Source organism: Melampsora larici-populina (assembly GCF_000204055.1).
Source record: "Melampsora larici-populina 98AG31 unplaced genomic scaffold MELLAscaffold_29, whole genome shotgun sequence".
Classification (NCBI taxonomy): Eukaryota; Fungi; Basidiomycota; class Pucciniomycetes; order Pucciniales; family Melampsoraceae; genus Melampsora; species Melampsora laricis-populina.
This window is the reverse complement of record NW_006768793.1, coordinates 48,670-67,125: the sequence shown is the minus strand read 5'-3', so window position 1 is coordinate 67,125 and position 18,456 is coordinate 48,670. Positions and strand designations below refer to the sequence as shown.

The window sequence follows — 18,456 nt, the reverse complement described above, 5'->3', positions numbered from 1 at the left end:
ACAGCCTACATACAGACACAGTGATGAGGCCTCTTTTACACTTGCTTTTATTTGCCTTGCTCTTCTGTTCACCACTATCAACACAATTTGGCTGATGAAATATTAGCATAACACAGATCCAGAGAATCCCGCAGGGCTTCTGGAATGAATTGAGGATTCATTTGACTTCTACAGAGATCTGCATTTTCCTTTTTTCAAGCAAGAAATCAAAATACTTTGTCAGGAGCCTGATATTTATAGACATAAAATATGATGAAATGGTATGAATTGGCTCTCACCTAAAAAAAATGACATGATTTTAATGAATCAAATTTCTACACACCAATGCTCCAGATTTTGAAAAAGACTCACCCACCACCTGAGTCAGTGTGTGTAGTCAAACTTTGGAATCCCTTTGTCAAACTGAAAAAACTACAGAAGGTATGTGTGCATATGATTTACCCATTCAAATGAGCCACTAACTGAGTAGCTCTGTATGTACAGTTGCCATGCTCTATAAGCATAATTTCAATCTAAAAAGTTGTCAACCTTATATTGTGCTATGCATCGATTTGAAATAAGCATAAAGGCATAGTTTGCATTTGAACTGACCTTTATGCATGTTTTTTTCAAAAAACTTAGAGACCGCTTGATTTATGTTGCCAACCAGGGCTGAAGAAGTGAGATTAAAGTGTTTCAAAGTTAATATCCTGTGATCAATGAAGCAGAGGCTTGCAGAATGGGCAAGAAAGGATGGAACCTTCTTGAAAGTTCACACCTTTTCAGGGAAAAAATACTATATAAGCATATCCCCTTTGCACCCAAAATATGCTTACGTATAGCAGGATCCACACTTGTTGTAAGCATTTTTTGCTCAACTTCATGCTTTTAACTTATATGCTTATGGACAAAAATTAAGCCCCACTCATGTTTTATTGGCCAAATAACCATGCTTAAAACACAATATTGATAAGACAAAAGAGGATGGAACATAAGCTAGTGAACTAGTTGTCAGTGAAATGTCTACCAAAACAATAAAAATTGTGACAATAGAGAAACAACAAATTTGTAGGAAAAACAAATGCAATTTATATGAAATATGTTTTGCATGGCGTTACAATTATGACTAGAAGAAAATTAGTGAAAAACCACGTTCCATCCTTCCCTGACATTCCAACCAGCCTAAACCAAAAATGGGTGAGATCAGGTTAGATGCCAAGCCATCTACAGTCAAACCCGTGCAATTGCATAATTTGGGGGGAACATCTGGCCTATGCAGCTTCATGGGTTATGCAAAGTGAGGTAAAATCCAGGAGAGGTTAAAAGCATAAAGTTATGCATATATGCGGAAATAGGCCAAAATACATAACATTATGCATTTTTGCAGGTTATGAGCTAGGCTTTAAGACTCAGGGCTCAAGGTTTATGCCTAATTGTGTACTTTTTATCCTGTATTTTGAGTAAAATCTATGCAATTGGGCTTCCAAGATCCGTGTTTTTGGGTTTTGACTTATGCATGATCATTTTTGACAAAATTAGGCAATAAATCCAATTTTTAGCCTGCACCATGTTGGGCGAAGTCCTGGCCTATGCAAAAAGGCTGATTATGCAGTTGCGTGGGTATGCAATTGTGTGGGTTTGACTGTATGATGCCTGGATCAGCTCAGCCATAACAAATATTACTCAGTGTGTGCTTATAGCAAGCAGCAACTGTACACAATAGCTACAAATCCACCCATTTTAATGCACATATGTAGTGTGGACGCTATGGCTCAGGTGTGCAGTGATCAATCCCTTATGATCAATTATATGTACTCCCAACCATTTTGCCCTACTCAATTGAAGGGAATTTGTTTGATGTTGGCAGTATATTACTGTGCCCACACCCATAGTCAATTATCATCACAACACATGTATGTCTATACTTTTACTACAATTGAATCACTGGCGAAATATCTTAAAGAAGTTCCCCTACATGGGAGTGAGCTTCCATCAGGAGTTGAAAGCCAATGATTTCATCAAGTGGATATTATTCTGTATACACCCAAAGGTAAGAATCATGATATTATAAAGATATACCCAATGCCCCTTGAAGCAATATATCACTTAGTTGGATATTCTAAATGTGCAACAGAGATTCTCGTGTAGAAATTAGCCCAGGAGAAGGGATTTAGGGATAGGATACATGTGGGAATGCAAAATCTGTTTGAGTCAGGAATATGTTTTTGAACACACAGCACGAATAGGTACATGTGTTGTGGAATTTGAACTTCGACCATTTTTAAAAGCCCTCTGGATGATGACACTGATGAGTTGGTCTCTAGCACAATATTGCAACCGCTCTGCTCAAAAGAGCATGTGCGGTGTGGTTGGGACCTGCGCTCATGTCTGCGCTGCGCAATCTGCGAGCACAGAAGCCCTGAGCGGAGCCAAACGCTCTGCTCACGGCCGGGACTTGGGTTGCTCCGCTATATAGCAGAGCAATACCCTGTACCCAGGGGTAAGAGTTACCTTACAACTCTTTGTACGCCACCTCACGTTTTGCCACATTGAATCAGTACACTAGATCCAAATGCCAGCGTGGATACGCTTTTGAATGGTTGATGCACCCCCCTGGACAGCTACTCAATGGCCAGCTTGTGGTCTAGATCCCAGTTATATCATTTCTATTGCTTTCAGGTATGTATTTTCCTTTTTTATTCTCATCAATCCAATAGAACTGAGATTTTTTAACCTATAGTTCATCCTTTTTCACTCACTTCATTCTTTTCCACTCTTTCATCCTTTCACACTTCAACATGCCTACAACCCAATCTCAAACTTTGAATCAAAGTTTACTTCAAGTTCCAGGTTTGAGTAGTATAACTCTTCGCCCAGCAAGCCCGATTCGCAGGCAGCCTGGATTTGTTGCCACGCCCAGTGACTTGCGAACATCTCTAACCATCACCTCAGCTGACGAAGAGGAAGAAGAATTGCCAGGACCACTTGCAAATTGTGCAGCATTGCCCCGACCACCAGCTCCAAACGCCAAAAGGGGTGTGCCTCCAAAGGCTAAGAGAAAGGCCAGTTCCAAAGGAAAGGTCAGGTTTTTATTGTTTTATGATCAAATACGACTCTCAAACTGACGACTATATTGCTTAACTAATGTAGAGTTGTTCATCGGTCAGCAAACACGCTAGATCACCAGCTGGCAGCTCACAAGGAGGCGCCTCCCCATTGTTGAAGCGAGGCAAAAAGGATGCAAGTCACCCGTACCATTATCTCTATCAAATTTACTACTCTCACCATCCCCTATTGCATCTTCCTCTTACTCTCATCTTTATCTTCCTCTCATCATTCTCTTTCACTCATTGTCCTCCTTCCCTCATTGTGCACTTTCACTCATCCACTTTCACTCTTCATCATATTGTTTAGGTTTACAAGGTCCCCAAAGAAGTCAATCTGGATCAAGAATTGGACATTGAGATTGTTGGGAGCAACGAGAATCTTGGCTATAATAAGGCTTGAAGTCGTGATGTGAAGAAGCTTCTCACATACTTTTATCCCCCCAAAGTACATTTCTTTCTCTCTTTCATTCTCTATGTACTTCTATCTTTTCTCTTTATCATGTCTTGGTATGATATAACTGCACTAACATAAAACTATCATGAACATTTATCTTATTTATTAGGGACTCAAATATCAGTGCCAATGGTGTAACAATACGTACTCTGCAGGATTGACCTTGTACTACGGCTTATGGGGGCGTTGTGATGGGAAAGAGGGTCGTCCCCATTGCCAGATGCGTCACATGTTAAATTCAGGATTCGGCCTTTACAATAGTTACCATTCTACTTTTCCTCTTTGAGCTTTTCCTTCTATCTACTGTGCTTTGTGTTCCATTTTGTTCCATGTTTTCAATGTAGCCACTAATCCCAATGCGGTGAATGAGAGAAACAAAGCTGATGATATTGCTAAACCTATGTATCAAAGATTTGTTCACTATAAAAAGACTTGTTGTTTGCGTGTCCTTGTTATTTTTCCTCACTCAAACACTGCTATGTCTTTTTGTCATTACCTTCCAACAGGTGAACCTCATCTTCCATCATCACTCTCTAGTGATTCTCAGCTTAGCGCTTATACCTAATCACTAAATCGTGATTCTTTCCAGGTCCGCTACTTGTTACTTTTTCTCTTTACTCATGTTTCTCTCACTTGATTAGTCGCGTATGATGATAATTAACTCAAACACTGCTACGTCTTTTTGTCATTACCTTCCAACAGGTGAACCTCATCTTCCATCATCACTCTCTAGTGATTCTCAGCTTAGCGCTTATACCTAATCACTAAATCGTGATTCTTTCCAGATTGCGTCCATTCCATATTTTATCATCACAAAGCAATTGCTTCAGGTGTTGAACTTCCGCCATCTTATACCAATCAGCTCAAGGCTCAAAGCAAGCTCAATAAAGGAACCTTGACGTCTTACCTTGCTGGCCCAAGGTTTCATCCAATCTAGACAATATGATACTGGTCATATGGCGTGTTCGCCATGCCCTTCATTGGGCATGGTTGGAAGATCCAGCACTCCGTTGTGGTGATCAATTTATGGGATCAATTAAAAAATTCACAATTAGCAGTTTACCAGTTTATTAGCAGGATTCAGCAGGAAAGAAAATTTGAAATGGGGATTTTAGATCAATTGAAGCTCTTTTAGGCTTATGTATTGGTCATTAGGTTAACATTACATCATTTTATTTCACATTATTCATTAAGATCATTATAGTTTACTTACAAACTCATCACAAAAAGAAAGAAAGAAAAACATAAGAAAAATTCGAAATTATAGGTACATAGGTTGGAAAATGGTTTTTAGCTTATTTATAATTAAGTTATGGGTTTTATAAGGTTAGAATATGAAAGAACAACAGTTTATTATACAGTAACAATTTTAATCTTCAAGGTTGATAAGGGAAAACAGAAGTTATTAGCAGAAAGGTACTTTTTCGAAGTTGGTAAACAAGGGTTATGCGTGTAGTTTACATATGTAATGGTGGTAGTAGTGGAAAATAAGGTTGCCAAGAGGATTTTCCGGGATTTTTAAGGTTATAGAGGATGATGTCATATTACATGAGCAAGAAAAAGAGAGTAGCAGCTGTGAAAAGTAGAGAAAATGGGTGAATTTCGTGGAAAATGGAGGTTTTCAGCTAATTACATATGTCAAATGACGTCAGAATAGGTTGGTAGATGGCTCATTCAACGCAGAAGAGTGGATTACATAATGTACAAACTTTAAATTAATAGTAGCGGAGGTGTATGAACAAGGTTATAAGGCAAATAAAGAATTGGTGTGAATCTCGAATTTACAGTCACAAGTCAACATGTAATGCTCAAAACCTTAACTTCACAACTCAATATCTTACTCATCACTCATCAGAAGTAGGTCATATAGGTGTCAGAAATGATCAGTAACACGTGGGCTACAAGATGCACTTTAGTAATTAAAAATTGGAGCACATCTGAAAAAATTTGTAATCTCAAAATTTGGTTTTCAGCTAGTTTACAAGGAAAAAATCGCCTGTATTCATCATAAGAAGTGCTGTACATCATATTATTGCGTCATTGATCACTTTTTGCTGTGAAAATTACATCTTTTATTAGTAACAAAATCATTACATTGCGTCATCATAGGGTTTTTAGGGAATTTTGGGCGGATTTGATTGGTTTTGAGGTTGTTGACCATTGTAAAAGTTGTAGTACATTGTTATATATACTTTGAGAGGGTTTTGGGACTGTTGTTACCCTTTTTTCTTTATCATTTACGCCATTATTATCTTGTTTATCATTATAAACTTATTCTAATAGTACCTGGTCACTTAAATACGCCCTTTATTACAATTATAAAGAGAAATTTACTTTAGTTTTATAGTCATAAAGACTTATTGGGAATAATATCAATCAGATATTGCTTATTTCTTTAGTTATCAATTGGGAATAACACTATAGCAGTGTTGATAGTAATACAAAGTGTGCTTTTGAAGTTAAAATACGTGTGAAGATATATTTCTCTGGTGCCTTATCTGTACTCAATACAACAGAGTCTTTCCTGATTGTGTTGTTTTAGAAGAGCAGTCCTTAGACAACTTCTACTAGTCCTTATATTAGTAGATTATCCTCTTCCAGCTCTGTATAACCCTTGTTGGGTTATAAGTTCTACACCGTGCTGCGTTTTACACTGTCAATCCTGTTGCTACTGTCCAATCTCAAACCTGGGCTGCCAAGTGATCTGTTATACTCTATTTGGGATTGCACAACCACGCAATCAAGACTGTCAAAGTAAGTCACATTAAAAACTCAACTATGAATTTTGATTTATCCTTTTGATTTGTATCTTTCACTGATTTATCCTTGGTCCTGAACATGGGTATAGGAGAATAAAGGTAAGTTTTTCTTGGTACACAATGCAATTATATCAACAACAACTGGAATTACAAATAAACCCACCTTACCCTTAAAATGGTAGCTTGGCGCCATTTTGGGCCCTTCTGGCGAGACCAATTGGACGTTTTTTAATCTGTCACGGCCTTCATAAAAAGATATGTTTTTTTCTTATTTTCTTTTTGGAACATCTTTATATGTAATAATCATTTTGTTTTTTTCTTTCTTACATCCTAGCTCAGGTTACCAATAGCGGCGGAAGCAATGGACCAATGGCTGCTGAGATGCAGGCAATGTTTGCCAGTGCTGAAGATCCGGCGACATGGAGTGCCTCTTTGCACCACGTCAAGTGCTATGCCCATGAGCTCAACCTAACGGTAGGTCATGGGCTAAAAGTTCTCCGTCAGAAGGTCTGTATTTCCAAGCCCGGAATTCCTCACGGTCAGCCACGGCCTATCTGTCAGCCCTGAGCCCTAATTACAGGACCATGGGCTGACAGTACCATATGTAATATCAAAATATTGTATAAAGCCATAAGCTACATCTCAAGGCTCAGTGTCAAGAGCCACTTAAACACATGTATGTAATGTATTAAATACATAGTAAACCTAACCCAAGTGTCAACCACAAGTTGACACGTGAATAGACAAGACTCACACGCCAACCACAAGTTGACGCTGGAACTGAGACTATATAAACCCCCCCTTCTTCCCTAGAATCACCCCCCATCTTTTACTACAATCACAACACAGAACCACATGTTACTTGACTCCTACTGAGAGGATCTTCAAGTACGTGGTTAGTTGTGTAGCTTGTTAAGGACCATTCTTGAGCATTACGGGTTCCATTGCTGAACACCCAAGGTACTGATTTCTACGAGCCCAGGGCATTCATTGTCTCTAGAAATAAACCTTAAAGTAGCAAAGCTTCCTCCTTTTTAAGGAGTCTAAAGTAGCCTTCAGGATCTTTGGTTTACCAAAGTGTAAAGCCTGCCCCTCGCAGTCTCACAAGGTTAGAGCACATTAGCTCTTTATTGCCCTTATCTTTCCATTCCCTTTCTCAAATCCTCTTCTTAGAGGTCAACTAGCTGCAGTCTTCACTTGGGTGTACCACATGAAGACCACACCTTCCTTTTCCTACTCTATTTTCTGTGAAGAGTACACCTAACAGACGCGTACTCCTCACACTATCCCTGTCCTTGAGGCCAACCATGGCAAGGATGACGTTGACATCAACAACCCCGAATCGGATGACAATGACAAATTTGGTCTACCCAAAGAACCCAATGGTGTAGATGAGCAGGACACTAATCAGGATCTGGAAATTGTTGGAGATGTATGCAAGGAAGAAGACCTGGTTGCCATAGCCCTTGGAAAGGTAAATACGCACTCTACCTCTCTCATTGATATATCTAACTTTTGCTCTTTAGATTGATACCGTCAGTGGATAAATCACCAGCAGTGACGCCAGACAAAATGACTTCAAGACCCGTGCCACCCGTCTGGGTTACATTGGTTGGATGCTCAAGAGGCCTTGTAAAACCCGCTGGAACAGCCACTACAAGAGTCGCAAGGTGGCTTGCAATGCTCAGGAGGTATGTATTTCTTCAATCTCAATGTATCCCGATCATCATCTGACATCTAACTAATGTCTTTCTTTCAGGAAACCAACTCAATGCTTGCTGCTGATTGCAAAGCGTGCTATTTCAAGGGTGTCACCATCTCACCTGCCAAATGGCATGTGGTCGAATTGGTGAACAAGGTTCTCAAGGTCAGTCTCCTCCCTTTTGTTTCAAATCAAATAGTATATTGATCTTAATAATCTTTGGCATTGTTAGACCTTTGTGGATGCCATGGCTTGAGTTCAAGGCAACGGCCCAACTGGTGTAGAACTCCTACGCTGTGGAGCGTAGGCAGAGCCTCAAGGGGAAGAAACAACCCAAGTAGGATAAACCGCCAAGAGCCGTAACCAAAACGCCGTTAAGCTGCCCTCAAAATACAATGAGACACTTCTTCGCCAACCTTTCTAGAACCAAAATAAGCTTCCAACCTTGAATATCCAATCTACAAGCTTTTGTTCAGCTTCAAGGATCCCCGTAAAGGTCATACAGTTCAAAAACAGATGTAAACAAGCTGTTTTTTACTATGTTCCCCAATGCAGTTCTCCAAAAAACTTCCCCGCAGCAAGTAAAAAAATAATAAAACTTTGAAAATCCTCCAAAACCATGTTCTTCAACTTCTACAGACCCTGACAATACCCTACACACCTAATTCCCACTAAAACCCTCCAAGTTACAGTTGTAACTGCAGAAAAACACCCTAGGATCTTAGGACAAAACCCCTAAGCTGGCTAAGTAAAATAAAAAAATAAAAAATAAATTCAATTTCTAAAATTCCCACTTATAAGGGTATAAGAAAAGAAACCCGCGATAAGGCTCAGCAACCCTTATAATCTAAAAGGTAAGGCTTTTCTCTTTCTTTTTCCTTTATTAAAGACTTGCTCTCTACGCTTGAACCTTTCCCTATTGAAACGATGAACTAATAAAAACGGACGCTCTACACTTCTCCCTTGCTCTTCTTTCTAAGAGCATCCACAGCCGTGGCGTAAATCTGTGACGTACAGATATTTGAGGTAGTTTCATGCACAGCCATCTACCTCAAACACTTACTTAGCTTGGGTATTTCTGTAAGAAAACAAGATCTTACGCTCGATGCTGTAGATCTGTGACAAATACCTTGATAAAGGTTCAAAGACAACTCTCAGCGTTGTGTTGACTAGACACAGCTGACAAAGATAAGAAGTACGAGTTCTAAACTCGACTGACCTGATAGACAGGTGAGGATAATGATAAAGAGAAATCTTTAGAATTCTTTTCCTTGATGGTGAAATTAGAAACAAAACACAGTAACACTAAACACACCTTGATAAGGGTTCAAAGACAACTCTCAGCGTTGTGTTGATTAGACACAGCTGACAAAGATAAGAAGTACGAGTTCTAAACTCGACTGACCTGATAGACAGGTGAGGATAATGATAAAGAGAAATCTGAGATAGACATAACGAGAGAAAGAAAAGAAATGTAATTTATGTCATAGTGGAAAAGTTAGTATAGGATTGAATTGATTGAATAAAGAGAAAACACATTTTTGGTAATAACTGACCTTTAGAATTCTTTTCCTCGATGGGGGAAAAAGAATTCCAAAGGAGGACAGAGAGAGGTTTATGAGTCAAAATTGAAAGAGAACAAAAATTCATATAATAAGTATCTGAAACTAATCTAACACCCAATCAATTCATAAAATCCCAATGCGGATGTTTCCTTCTAACACTTCTTAACTTTTCAACAACAATATAAAAACTACCTTTCTGATTTTAAAACGTGAGCATTTCTTCTTGATATAAATTATCCCAATCCGTCTACCATTGAAACACTTGAATAACAGTTGTCTTGAGTTGAGTTCTTTGCGGGTTTTTGTACCTCAGTGGTTTTGACAATGTAAGCTTAACTATTTTATCCAACAATTTCTCTACGTGCGAGCCAAAATAGGCCAAATATGTTCTATTTTGGCTTGCACCCCAAATCCTTCCGTACCTTGCTTCTCCCATGATTTCAAAACCACCGTGCCAAATTTCCTCCAACTACAGTTTCATTTTCACTCTTGGTCTGCTCAAACACGTCTTCTTCAACCAGCCACGTCTTTTCTACATACATCTTCTCATTATGGAATCAACTCTGGATCCCTCTCTCACATCTTGCACTAAGTCAGCTTTTAGTTGATGATGGGCTTTCTTATTGCGCATGTGTCAATATTTGGCTAAATATCCTGCCCGATTTTGTATCCAAGCCGTATTGCTTTCAGCCGGACGAACTACAAAGGTGTGTTCTTGAGCTACATAAGGGTCTGTTTCCTTTTCTCTTTTACTGTCCTCGATAATCATATTATGTAGTATAATGCAGCATTTGACGATTGCCTCGAGATCGGCTTCTGACCACAGCCGCCCACCATTACGCAAAATATGCCATCTTGCCTGTAAGACACCAAAAGCCCGTCCAATATCTTTCCGAAAAGCTTCTTGAACTTGTGCAAAAAGCTTTGGATGATGATTGAAAAAATTAATGAGAACTTGAAGACTTGCTTGCAAAGGTTAGAAAAATGAAGAAAACTGACCCTCTTCATTGGAGTGTCAGGACAAGATATTGTTTGGATGAGTGTTGTGAACTCCGGGTAGATTCCATCAGACAAATAGTAACCGGTGCTGTATTCAGTGCCGTTGACTTTGAATGTGACCTCAGGCTGTTGTCCATTGAGGTAATCTAGGAAGAGTGGTGATCGAGCCAGTACGCTGAGATCATTGAGAGTTCCCGGTAAACCGAAGTACGCATGCCAAATCCACAAGTCCTTTGAAGCCACCACCTCAAGAACCAAGGTCGGAGCCTTCTCTTTCCCACAATACTGACCATGCCATGCTGTTGGACAATTCTTCCATTCCCAATGCATACAATCTAAACTACCCAACATACCAGGTATTCCTCGTTCCTCTGCTACAGCCAGAAGTTTCTTGAGGTCAGCTTCGGTGGGTTTTCGAAGGTATTCAGGCCCAAAGACTTCTACAATAGAGTGACAGAAGTGCTTGAGAGATTCAATTGCCGTAGATTCACCCATTTGTAAATACTCGTCAAACATATCGGGAGATGTTCCATAAGCGAGCTGACGTATTGCTGCTGTGCACTTGTGCCTTGAAGAGAAGCCCAAAGTACCCGTAGCATCCCGCTTCTGCTCAAAGTAGCGATTAGATCTTTCCAAAGTATCAGAGATGCAAAAGAAGAGCGGGCGACTCATTCGAAAACAACGTCGAAAGCGACTGAGTGGGTATTGGGGAGAATCACAAAAGTAGTGCTGATGAAGCTTTTCGTGACCTTCAGCTCGATCTCAAAAGATTCTCAAACGTGGACCTTGACGAGTAGCACGTGTATTTCCACTTTGAAGGATATTTCTACGTTGAAGAATGGCCCGGTGTTGTATCATTGTGTTTTGGATGGCTGCGTCCTCATCCTCGTAATCATCCAGGAGGATATCCAAGAGTTCTTCTTCATTGAGATCAGGTTGAACAGGCATTGAAGAAAGACAAAGATGGATTAAATATAGGAGGAACCAAATGTATCAAATTGAGAGGCGAGTGATTGAGAGTGCTGGGAACAGTTGCTTGTTTTGAAAACTGCATTTCGTCTCACTCACTCATAGCATATGGCAAAATCACACTAAATAATGCTACTAACTGTACTTTAGGGAATCACGGCTGTGGAGGGGTTTTTTCATATACCTCAAACACTGCCCTAACGGATCTGTGCAGCCCTCCGTACGTTACAGATTTGCGCCACGGCTGTGGATGCTCTAATCTAGAAAGATCTTGCTAACAATAACAAAAGAAAAGGAACACTTCAATCTCGCACACAACTTCTCTCCGATGGTACGATACGATACGATACGGTACAACCCCCTCACTCACAATCGATCAGAGCCTCCTTATACCCCCAACACCTCCAAACCTAATCAAACCTATGTATGTTCGATTTACCTTTATCATGCCTATCTTCTAACCTGTTCTAATTGCTAATTGAATTGCTTCCTTTCTTATTCTTGATGTATTTGCCTGTTAGATTACTCTTAGCTTGGTTTCCAAAACGGAATGTGGCTTAATCACGCCCTGCCCAGTCCACTCGTCATCATCCCCACCATCCCTTCTCTCTCCATTGCCTTGCTTTCCAATCGAACTTGATATCGATCTCTTGGACCAATTTGGGTAAGTCCCTTCTACTTTCTCTTTTTCTCCTCTCCCTTCTGTAACTTCTGCCTTGCTGACTCCTCCTTCTTTATGTTTCAATCTAGCCTCCTTTAGTATAAACTGCCCAATCGATCGTTTGCTGTCCATAAGGGTTCAGCCCACCCTTGTCTCCTTATATATATTTTTTTTTTTTCTTCTTCTTAATATGTCTAGCCCAGTCCCTTGTGTTAGAGCCTAGTTGTAGCTGAGAATGTAGTAATGAAAAAAGACCCAAAAATCGAAATTTGAAATGGTTTTTTTTCTTTGTTTGCTGAGCTGAGAGAGTCCCCAAAAATAAAAATAAAAATAAAAAAGAATCCTATATAAAGGTCCCTAAAAAGACTCGAGTGATTTTTATTTCCACACCGGGTGTATTGTATTGGCCAAATATAAACGTGTTATAGCTGAGCTGGAAAGCTCTCAATCTGATGCTACTGAATATCCTAGCCTCATACGCGCAATCAACGAGATGATCCAATGGCTCTCAAAGTACCGTGATGAAGCACTGAACAGTGATCCTTGCCACCATCCTTAACCCACAATTCTGTGGCAAGTTTTTCTCAATTCATTATCCCGACTACAAGTTCTCTTTGAACTTGGCTATCAAGAAGGCTTTCCAAGAAGTCGTGGAGGAAACAAATGCAGTGCAATCCCCATCCCCTCAAGAGGATCAACATTATAATGAGGAGCCCGGTGCAATTGACTTATTTGGAGGTTCGAACATGCCAGCTGACAAATCATCTAGCTCTGAGCTCGAGGACTATTTGCAAGGCAAATACCCAATCCAAAAGGATCAAACTCCTCTGGGTTGGTGGAAGGTTCATTATCTTTTTTATTATATTGTCATGGGCAGCTTGCTAATAGTAACATCTTGTTTTCAATCATAGCAACATGAACATCACTTTCCGAACCTTGCACACCTGGCACACGATTACCTGTCTGTCTCAGCCACTTTTGTGCCTGTGAGCGTACGTTTTCCGCCGCGGCCGATGTATGTACCCCATCATGTGGAGGTATGCCACCTAAGACGATGGAGCGTCTGGTAGGTTCTCAATTGTGGTTGAAGGAAGGGATGATGCCTGGTGGAGATTTTGAAGAAACCGCGCGGGCTCTTCAGCATCACCTTGATAGCTTAGTTGTGAAGAAGAAAATCTCAAATTTTGTTATTTTTTACTTTCAAAAGATTTAGTTTCCTTGCTCTGGAACAATGTGCGCCGCTATATTGCGGCACACTTTGCTATATAGCAATTTTGAGCGGAGCACACCTGAGCTGCGCTATATAGCGGTGTGCATAGTGGTTTGATCACTACACACTCCCAAGTGAGGAAAAAAAATCAAATGTGCAGTTTGGTGTGGAGTGGTAAGGATCGGAGCAATTGCTCCGCACGCACAACAGGCAGAAAACCTGGGCATTGTAGCGGTGTGATTTTGGTATTGTCTAGCAGTCCTTTGTCCCATGTATCCCTCTGTTGCCCAGAGAGTTGATGACCTTTTTACAGGAAAGACAACACATCATTGAGTGGGCTAAAGACCTTCAAACCCATCTGCACTTCAGTCATAAATTACACTTGGTGATCTTCCTGGCCCAGAAAAGAAGAGCAAGCAATGGTTTATTCAGGATTTTACTAAAGGCAGCCCCCCTTGTGAGGCTGGATTGCCCCCTATTAGCCGGGAAAAAGAAAACTGTTACTGTATAATACAAACATGGGATGGGAAGGGGGCAGTCTGGAACAGGCCCCAGGAAGGCGCCTATAGAGGTATCTGACAAAACCCAGATTCAGTTTTTGGGCTCTACACAACACACCCCTCCATGCCCTAGCTTCCAGAGCACTCCAAAAGATGTGCATGGAGTAGGGCTATCAAACAAGCCTACTCCGAGACTCTCAACTTTGCTCACTTGGGTGCAAAATTGATGGGCACAAAATTTCCCCCTGCCTCCAAGGCCTGATTCTGATGTTTGATTTTAAGGCTGGTTTGACCGTTACATTCAAATAACTCGGGAGCTATAAGTGCTAGAAGTTTGAAAGCTAGCCTATCCAAAATCCTTTGATCTCATGTACATCTTGCACTACTGAAGGTCTTGTAAATATGACATTTAGTTCCCAAAATCCTTGTCAACAAAACACTGGACATTTTCATAATGAGTCTGGCAATCTCATTGCAGTGGAGGTTTCTTGATGTCTCACTCAAATCTCTATTTCCTGGACTAGTTCAGAGAATACAGGTGCTGTATTCAAGACCACCTGCTGTATCCACTAAAAACTTGCAACCAGCTCCAATCAGCTCTCTGGACCGCCCCCTATTGTGTGATAGACAATATTTTGAATTGAAATACAGCATAAAAGGGGGCAGTGAAACCTCACATGGGGGGGCTGCTTTTAGTAAATTCCAAAAAATATACCTACACACCTTCAAGTGCTTCCAAATGAAGCCTTGGAACTAATCTGATTGAGGATATTTGTTACATTTTTCAACAAACACGTTGGTCTTTTGTTGATTCATCCTGTTTTGAAGAATGACAAAACACAAATACTTTGCCTTATGGTTTCACTTCTATCAAATTTGACTTCAGATTCAATACAGCAAAATGAATTGTTTCTTTCCAATGATAAATCAGTCATGGGAACTTATGGGATGCAAGTAGGAATGAGTGGCGGAACTTGAGTTTATAGAGACATGAAAAAAGCACTCAAGCAGGAGCATTAGGATGGGCAAGCAAAGTTTCCGGCATTCTAGAAACTGTCCTGAGAATTTCTCTGGAAATTTACAGGAAAAGTTTAGAGAAATCTGCAGACTGTTCGCCCACAGCCATGCAAAATTTAAGAGCTGAGAACATTCACATTTGGACCAGTTGTTTTCTTCCCTTCTAAGGGACTGACCTAAAAATAGTGGGTATTGGCAGGTGTTGTGATTTTGAATATACTATCAGAAGAAGTCCAACAGACAACTTGTACACAAGAATTGTGTTGCAATGGAAGATACCCAGTGCAATAAAAAGAAGTGGTTCATTGTGATGATCAATCAGTGATGGAAACTTTTGGGATGCAAGTAGGAATGAGCAGTGAAGCTTGAGTTTTTAGAGAGATGAAGAAGGCACTCAAGCAAGAGCATTGGTGATGGGCCAGCAAAGTTTTGGTGTTCCATAAACTGTCCTAAAACTTTCTCTGGAGATAGAAAAACTTTAGAGCCATCTGCAGATTCTTGACCCACAGCCATGCAGAATTTGACCGCTGAAAACATTTAATTTTGCACCATCTATCTTCTTCCCTTCACAAGAACTGACATCAAAACAGTGGATATTTGAAGGTGTTGTGATTTTGGATACACCATCAGAAGAAGTCCAACAGACAAGCTGTACACAATCTTTCTCAAAATGCTGATGGCACCTCTCCTTTCCATGTAAACAATCAAAGCTACTGAAATGCTTGGCCTGTCCAATATTTGATCAAGCCTCAGTGGTTGCCCTGGCCCCGCAAATCTGTGGAGTTCCTGGCTCCAGGCGCGGGAGCCAGGATGAGATTGGGGACCAAAATTTCTGTGGGGTATTTCAGGGGCAAAATTGGGAGCATACCATTCTCCCCCCACTCACTGCAGCCTGGGTTCACACAAGAAAGTCAGGGGGAGAGGTGGAAGGTAGCACAGAGTTGAGCTGATGCATGAGCAGTTCAATTTTGCAGCTCTCATTCTATGTTGAAAAATTAATATAGTTCGTAATCAAATCTAGCCATTTCCTTTTGGTAGTATTATAAATACACAAGATGAAAAATTTCTGAAGTACATGAAAGGAAGAAAAACAGGCACAGGATTAAAGATGTCTCATGCACCAACGTTTTATTGATGCAGATGAAACCTACTTAGTCTATGTGACTGAATCTCAAAGAAAGTTTCCAAGGAAGATCTTGAGCACACCTTGTGTCTCTGTGTAAATGAGTCCATAGAAACCCTTCACACCTCCTCTTTGGGCTATAGTATAATTACATTCATTTCAGAATGGAATGCTCCATTATAAAACTCAAAATTTAATGCTCTTCATTTTTCATTTTTTCTTTGGTTGAGTCCCTGCATCCGGGGTTGCCAGGGGTGGGCTGCGGGATAGCTCAAGAGGTCCAGGGAGCCGCCAGGGCAACCCCCCATTCAAGCCTACTGTCTTTGCATATGAGATGATTTTCTGACAACATGAGCCTCAAATTCAATCCAATCCTGACATGTCTTGACACTTTCAGGAAATGTATGTACAAAATTTGATCTTTGTTGCTTGTGTGTTGATCTTCCTACAGATGCTGGTCAAAGTTTGGAAGCTGCATAGAAGGTTTAATGGAAAGTCAATCTCAAGGATATTGCTACATTGTGTGCTAGAGGTGAGTCATATGGGCTATAATTCCATATATAGCAGTAGTCAATGAGCATGCCAAGATAAACAAACAGCAACTGCAGGATACACCAAAAATTGTGGTTTGAGAAGTGACAAGCAAAGACAGTGTGGATTATTGATTGGCACAACAATTGGAATTGCTAACAAACACACACCAATCTATGAGTGAAGTATCATGATATGGGGCCAATGATTGATACAATGATACATACATCAATATGATGCTATTACAGTGTGGCGGCTGGCCGCCTAATATCTAGTGTGAAAATAAAAAAATATGTAGCTCGGTGAGCAACCGCGGAATTTTGATCATTCAGGTTGTACACTTTGAAGCGAGTGGCAGCACATATGCCCATGAAGCGCGGTAAAAAGATCCCCTGGTGAGCTCACGGCAATGGAGAAATTAAGATTTCCTCTGCAGAGGAATCCTTATCCCTTACCACCATCCTGGGACTTATTGACATGCGAAAAGAATGGATCGAAGATTCACGTCCTAGTTGAGTAAGCTTGACAAGCTCAATTCATACAAATTGAAAGCTTCCTGCTTGCCTTTTGTTGTGAGGTGGGAGAGCTTTTTTGATATCATCTATCTACATATAAATCTAAATTCACAGTCCCTCGGACAACTTGACATCACTCACCGTGTTTCTCTATAAAGCAGGAACCCTTTGAGACTCACTCCGGCCTCACCCTCATTCTTGCATCATTTGACCAATTTACCTTTCGACTCTCTAACATACCTTTACTTCCTACCTCATTCTCATCTCCTGAAATCATGCTAGCTCTTCTTAAGTTTATTACTTTATGTGCAGCTTTGTCCACTACTTCGAATTCACAAGTACCTCCTGTCCGCAGTTACACCAGTAGGTGTCTGGACCCCGCCGAGGGCATGCCACCCTCCGTGAATGCGGCCGAGTGTCAATTGCAAGTCTTTTCTTGCTCTGCTTACGCAGTGACCTCGATCATCGTCCTTGTTTTGATATTGCGCTGATGTTTTTTTTCATTTGCTTGAACATCGATACTACGATATATGTAGAGCGTTGAACAAATTTCTGAACCCACAGGGGCAATTGGTGTTCGAAGCCGGGGAAAAATTTCATGACCAATGTGGCTGTCTGGTGAGTGGAGTAAATCATCCCATGGGATCACTGAAGTCTGATTTGCTGATCCACGGTGATGGTTTCCTCCAGATTATGTTCGAGAATCCGGACAACAGCACTATGACCACTATACTCAAGTAAGTCAACTTTGATTGGTCCCCATTTAAAACGCTTTTATCTAAGCGTGTCTTGACTCTTTGCCTTGTATTGTCTCAAATTGATAGGTCTGTAGATGAAGTCACGCCAGTCTATAACTATATCTTGCAGACGTGCACCGGCGGAGTGAGTTCACAGTTCATAACTTGTATCCAACAATCGTTACCTAGGAAAAATTGGACCCTGACATCTTCTCCCGAGTCAGATTGGTATCGCTTGGGTTCCTGGGCCTGACGGGGACGACCAGGTGAAGATAGCCGTGGATAGTACTACTCCGAGTCCTGGTAGCACATCATGTCAAGCAAAGAATTAAATTTTATAGCTGAAGGTAGCTTTCTTAGACGCTCACCTGCGATCACAATGCAAGGACTCCGCCTTTTTTTCGTACTGCGATTACTTGTTTCTTAGCCTTTTTTGTTTGCATATGCCTGTCTGAATACGATGATGCCTATGGCAGCTAAACATGTTTTGGGATTTGTGATGTCATGCAGTTACCATTTTGGTATTAAAAAGATGCATATATATCATGCAAGTTTAGAACAACTCAATCTCTTCCATCATTAATCGTGGTATCCCCAGAGCTTGAGTGCTGACAATTAGAATGAATGA

The 18,456-nt window shown here is 40.6% G+C and overlaps 2 protein-coding genes across 2 annotated transcripts; one reads left to right on the top strand and one right to left on the bottom strand.

Annotated features, from left to right (window-relative positions):
- Positions 1-11,327: 11,327 nt before the first annotated feature.
- Positions 11,328-11,513, bottom strand: MELLADRAFT_88727 (uncharacterized protein; the record flags this gene model as incomplete). The annotated part of the gene is made up of 1 exon (XM_007412113.1): positions 11,328-11,513. One exon carries the CDS (start codon positions 11,511-11,513, stop codon positions 11,328-11,330), a length of 186 nt encoding a protein of 61 aa, XP_007412175.1.
- A 6,183-nt stretch (positions 11,514-17,696) lies between these two features.
- Positions 17,697-18,098, top strand: MELLADRAFT_88726 (uncharacterized protein; the record flags this gene model as incomplete). Its single annotated transcript, XM_007412286.1, has 4 exons — positions 17,697-17,709; positions 17,782-17,828; positions 17,924-17,973; positions 18,053-18,098. 4 exons carry the CDS (start codon positions 17,697-17,699, stop codon positions 18,096-18,098), a joined length of 156 nt encoding a protein of 51 aa, XP_007412348.1.
- Between the last annotated feature and the right edge of the window lie 358 nt (positions 18,099-18,456).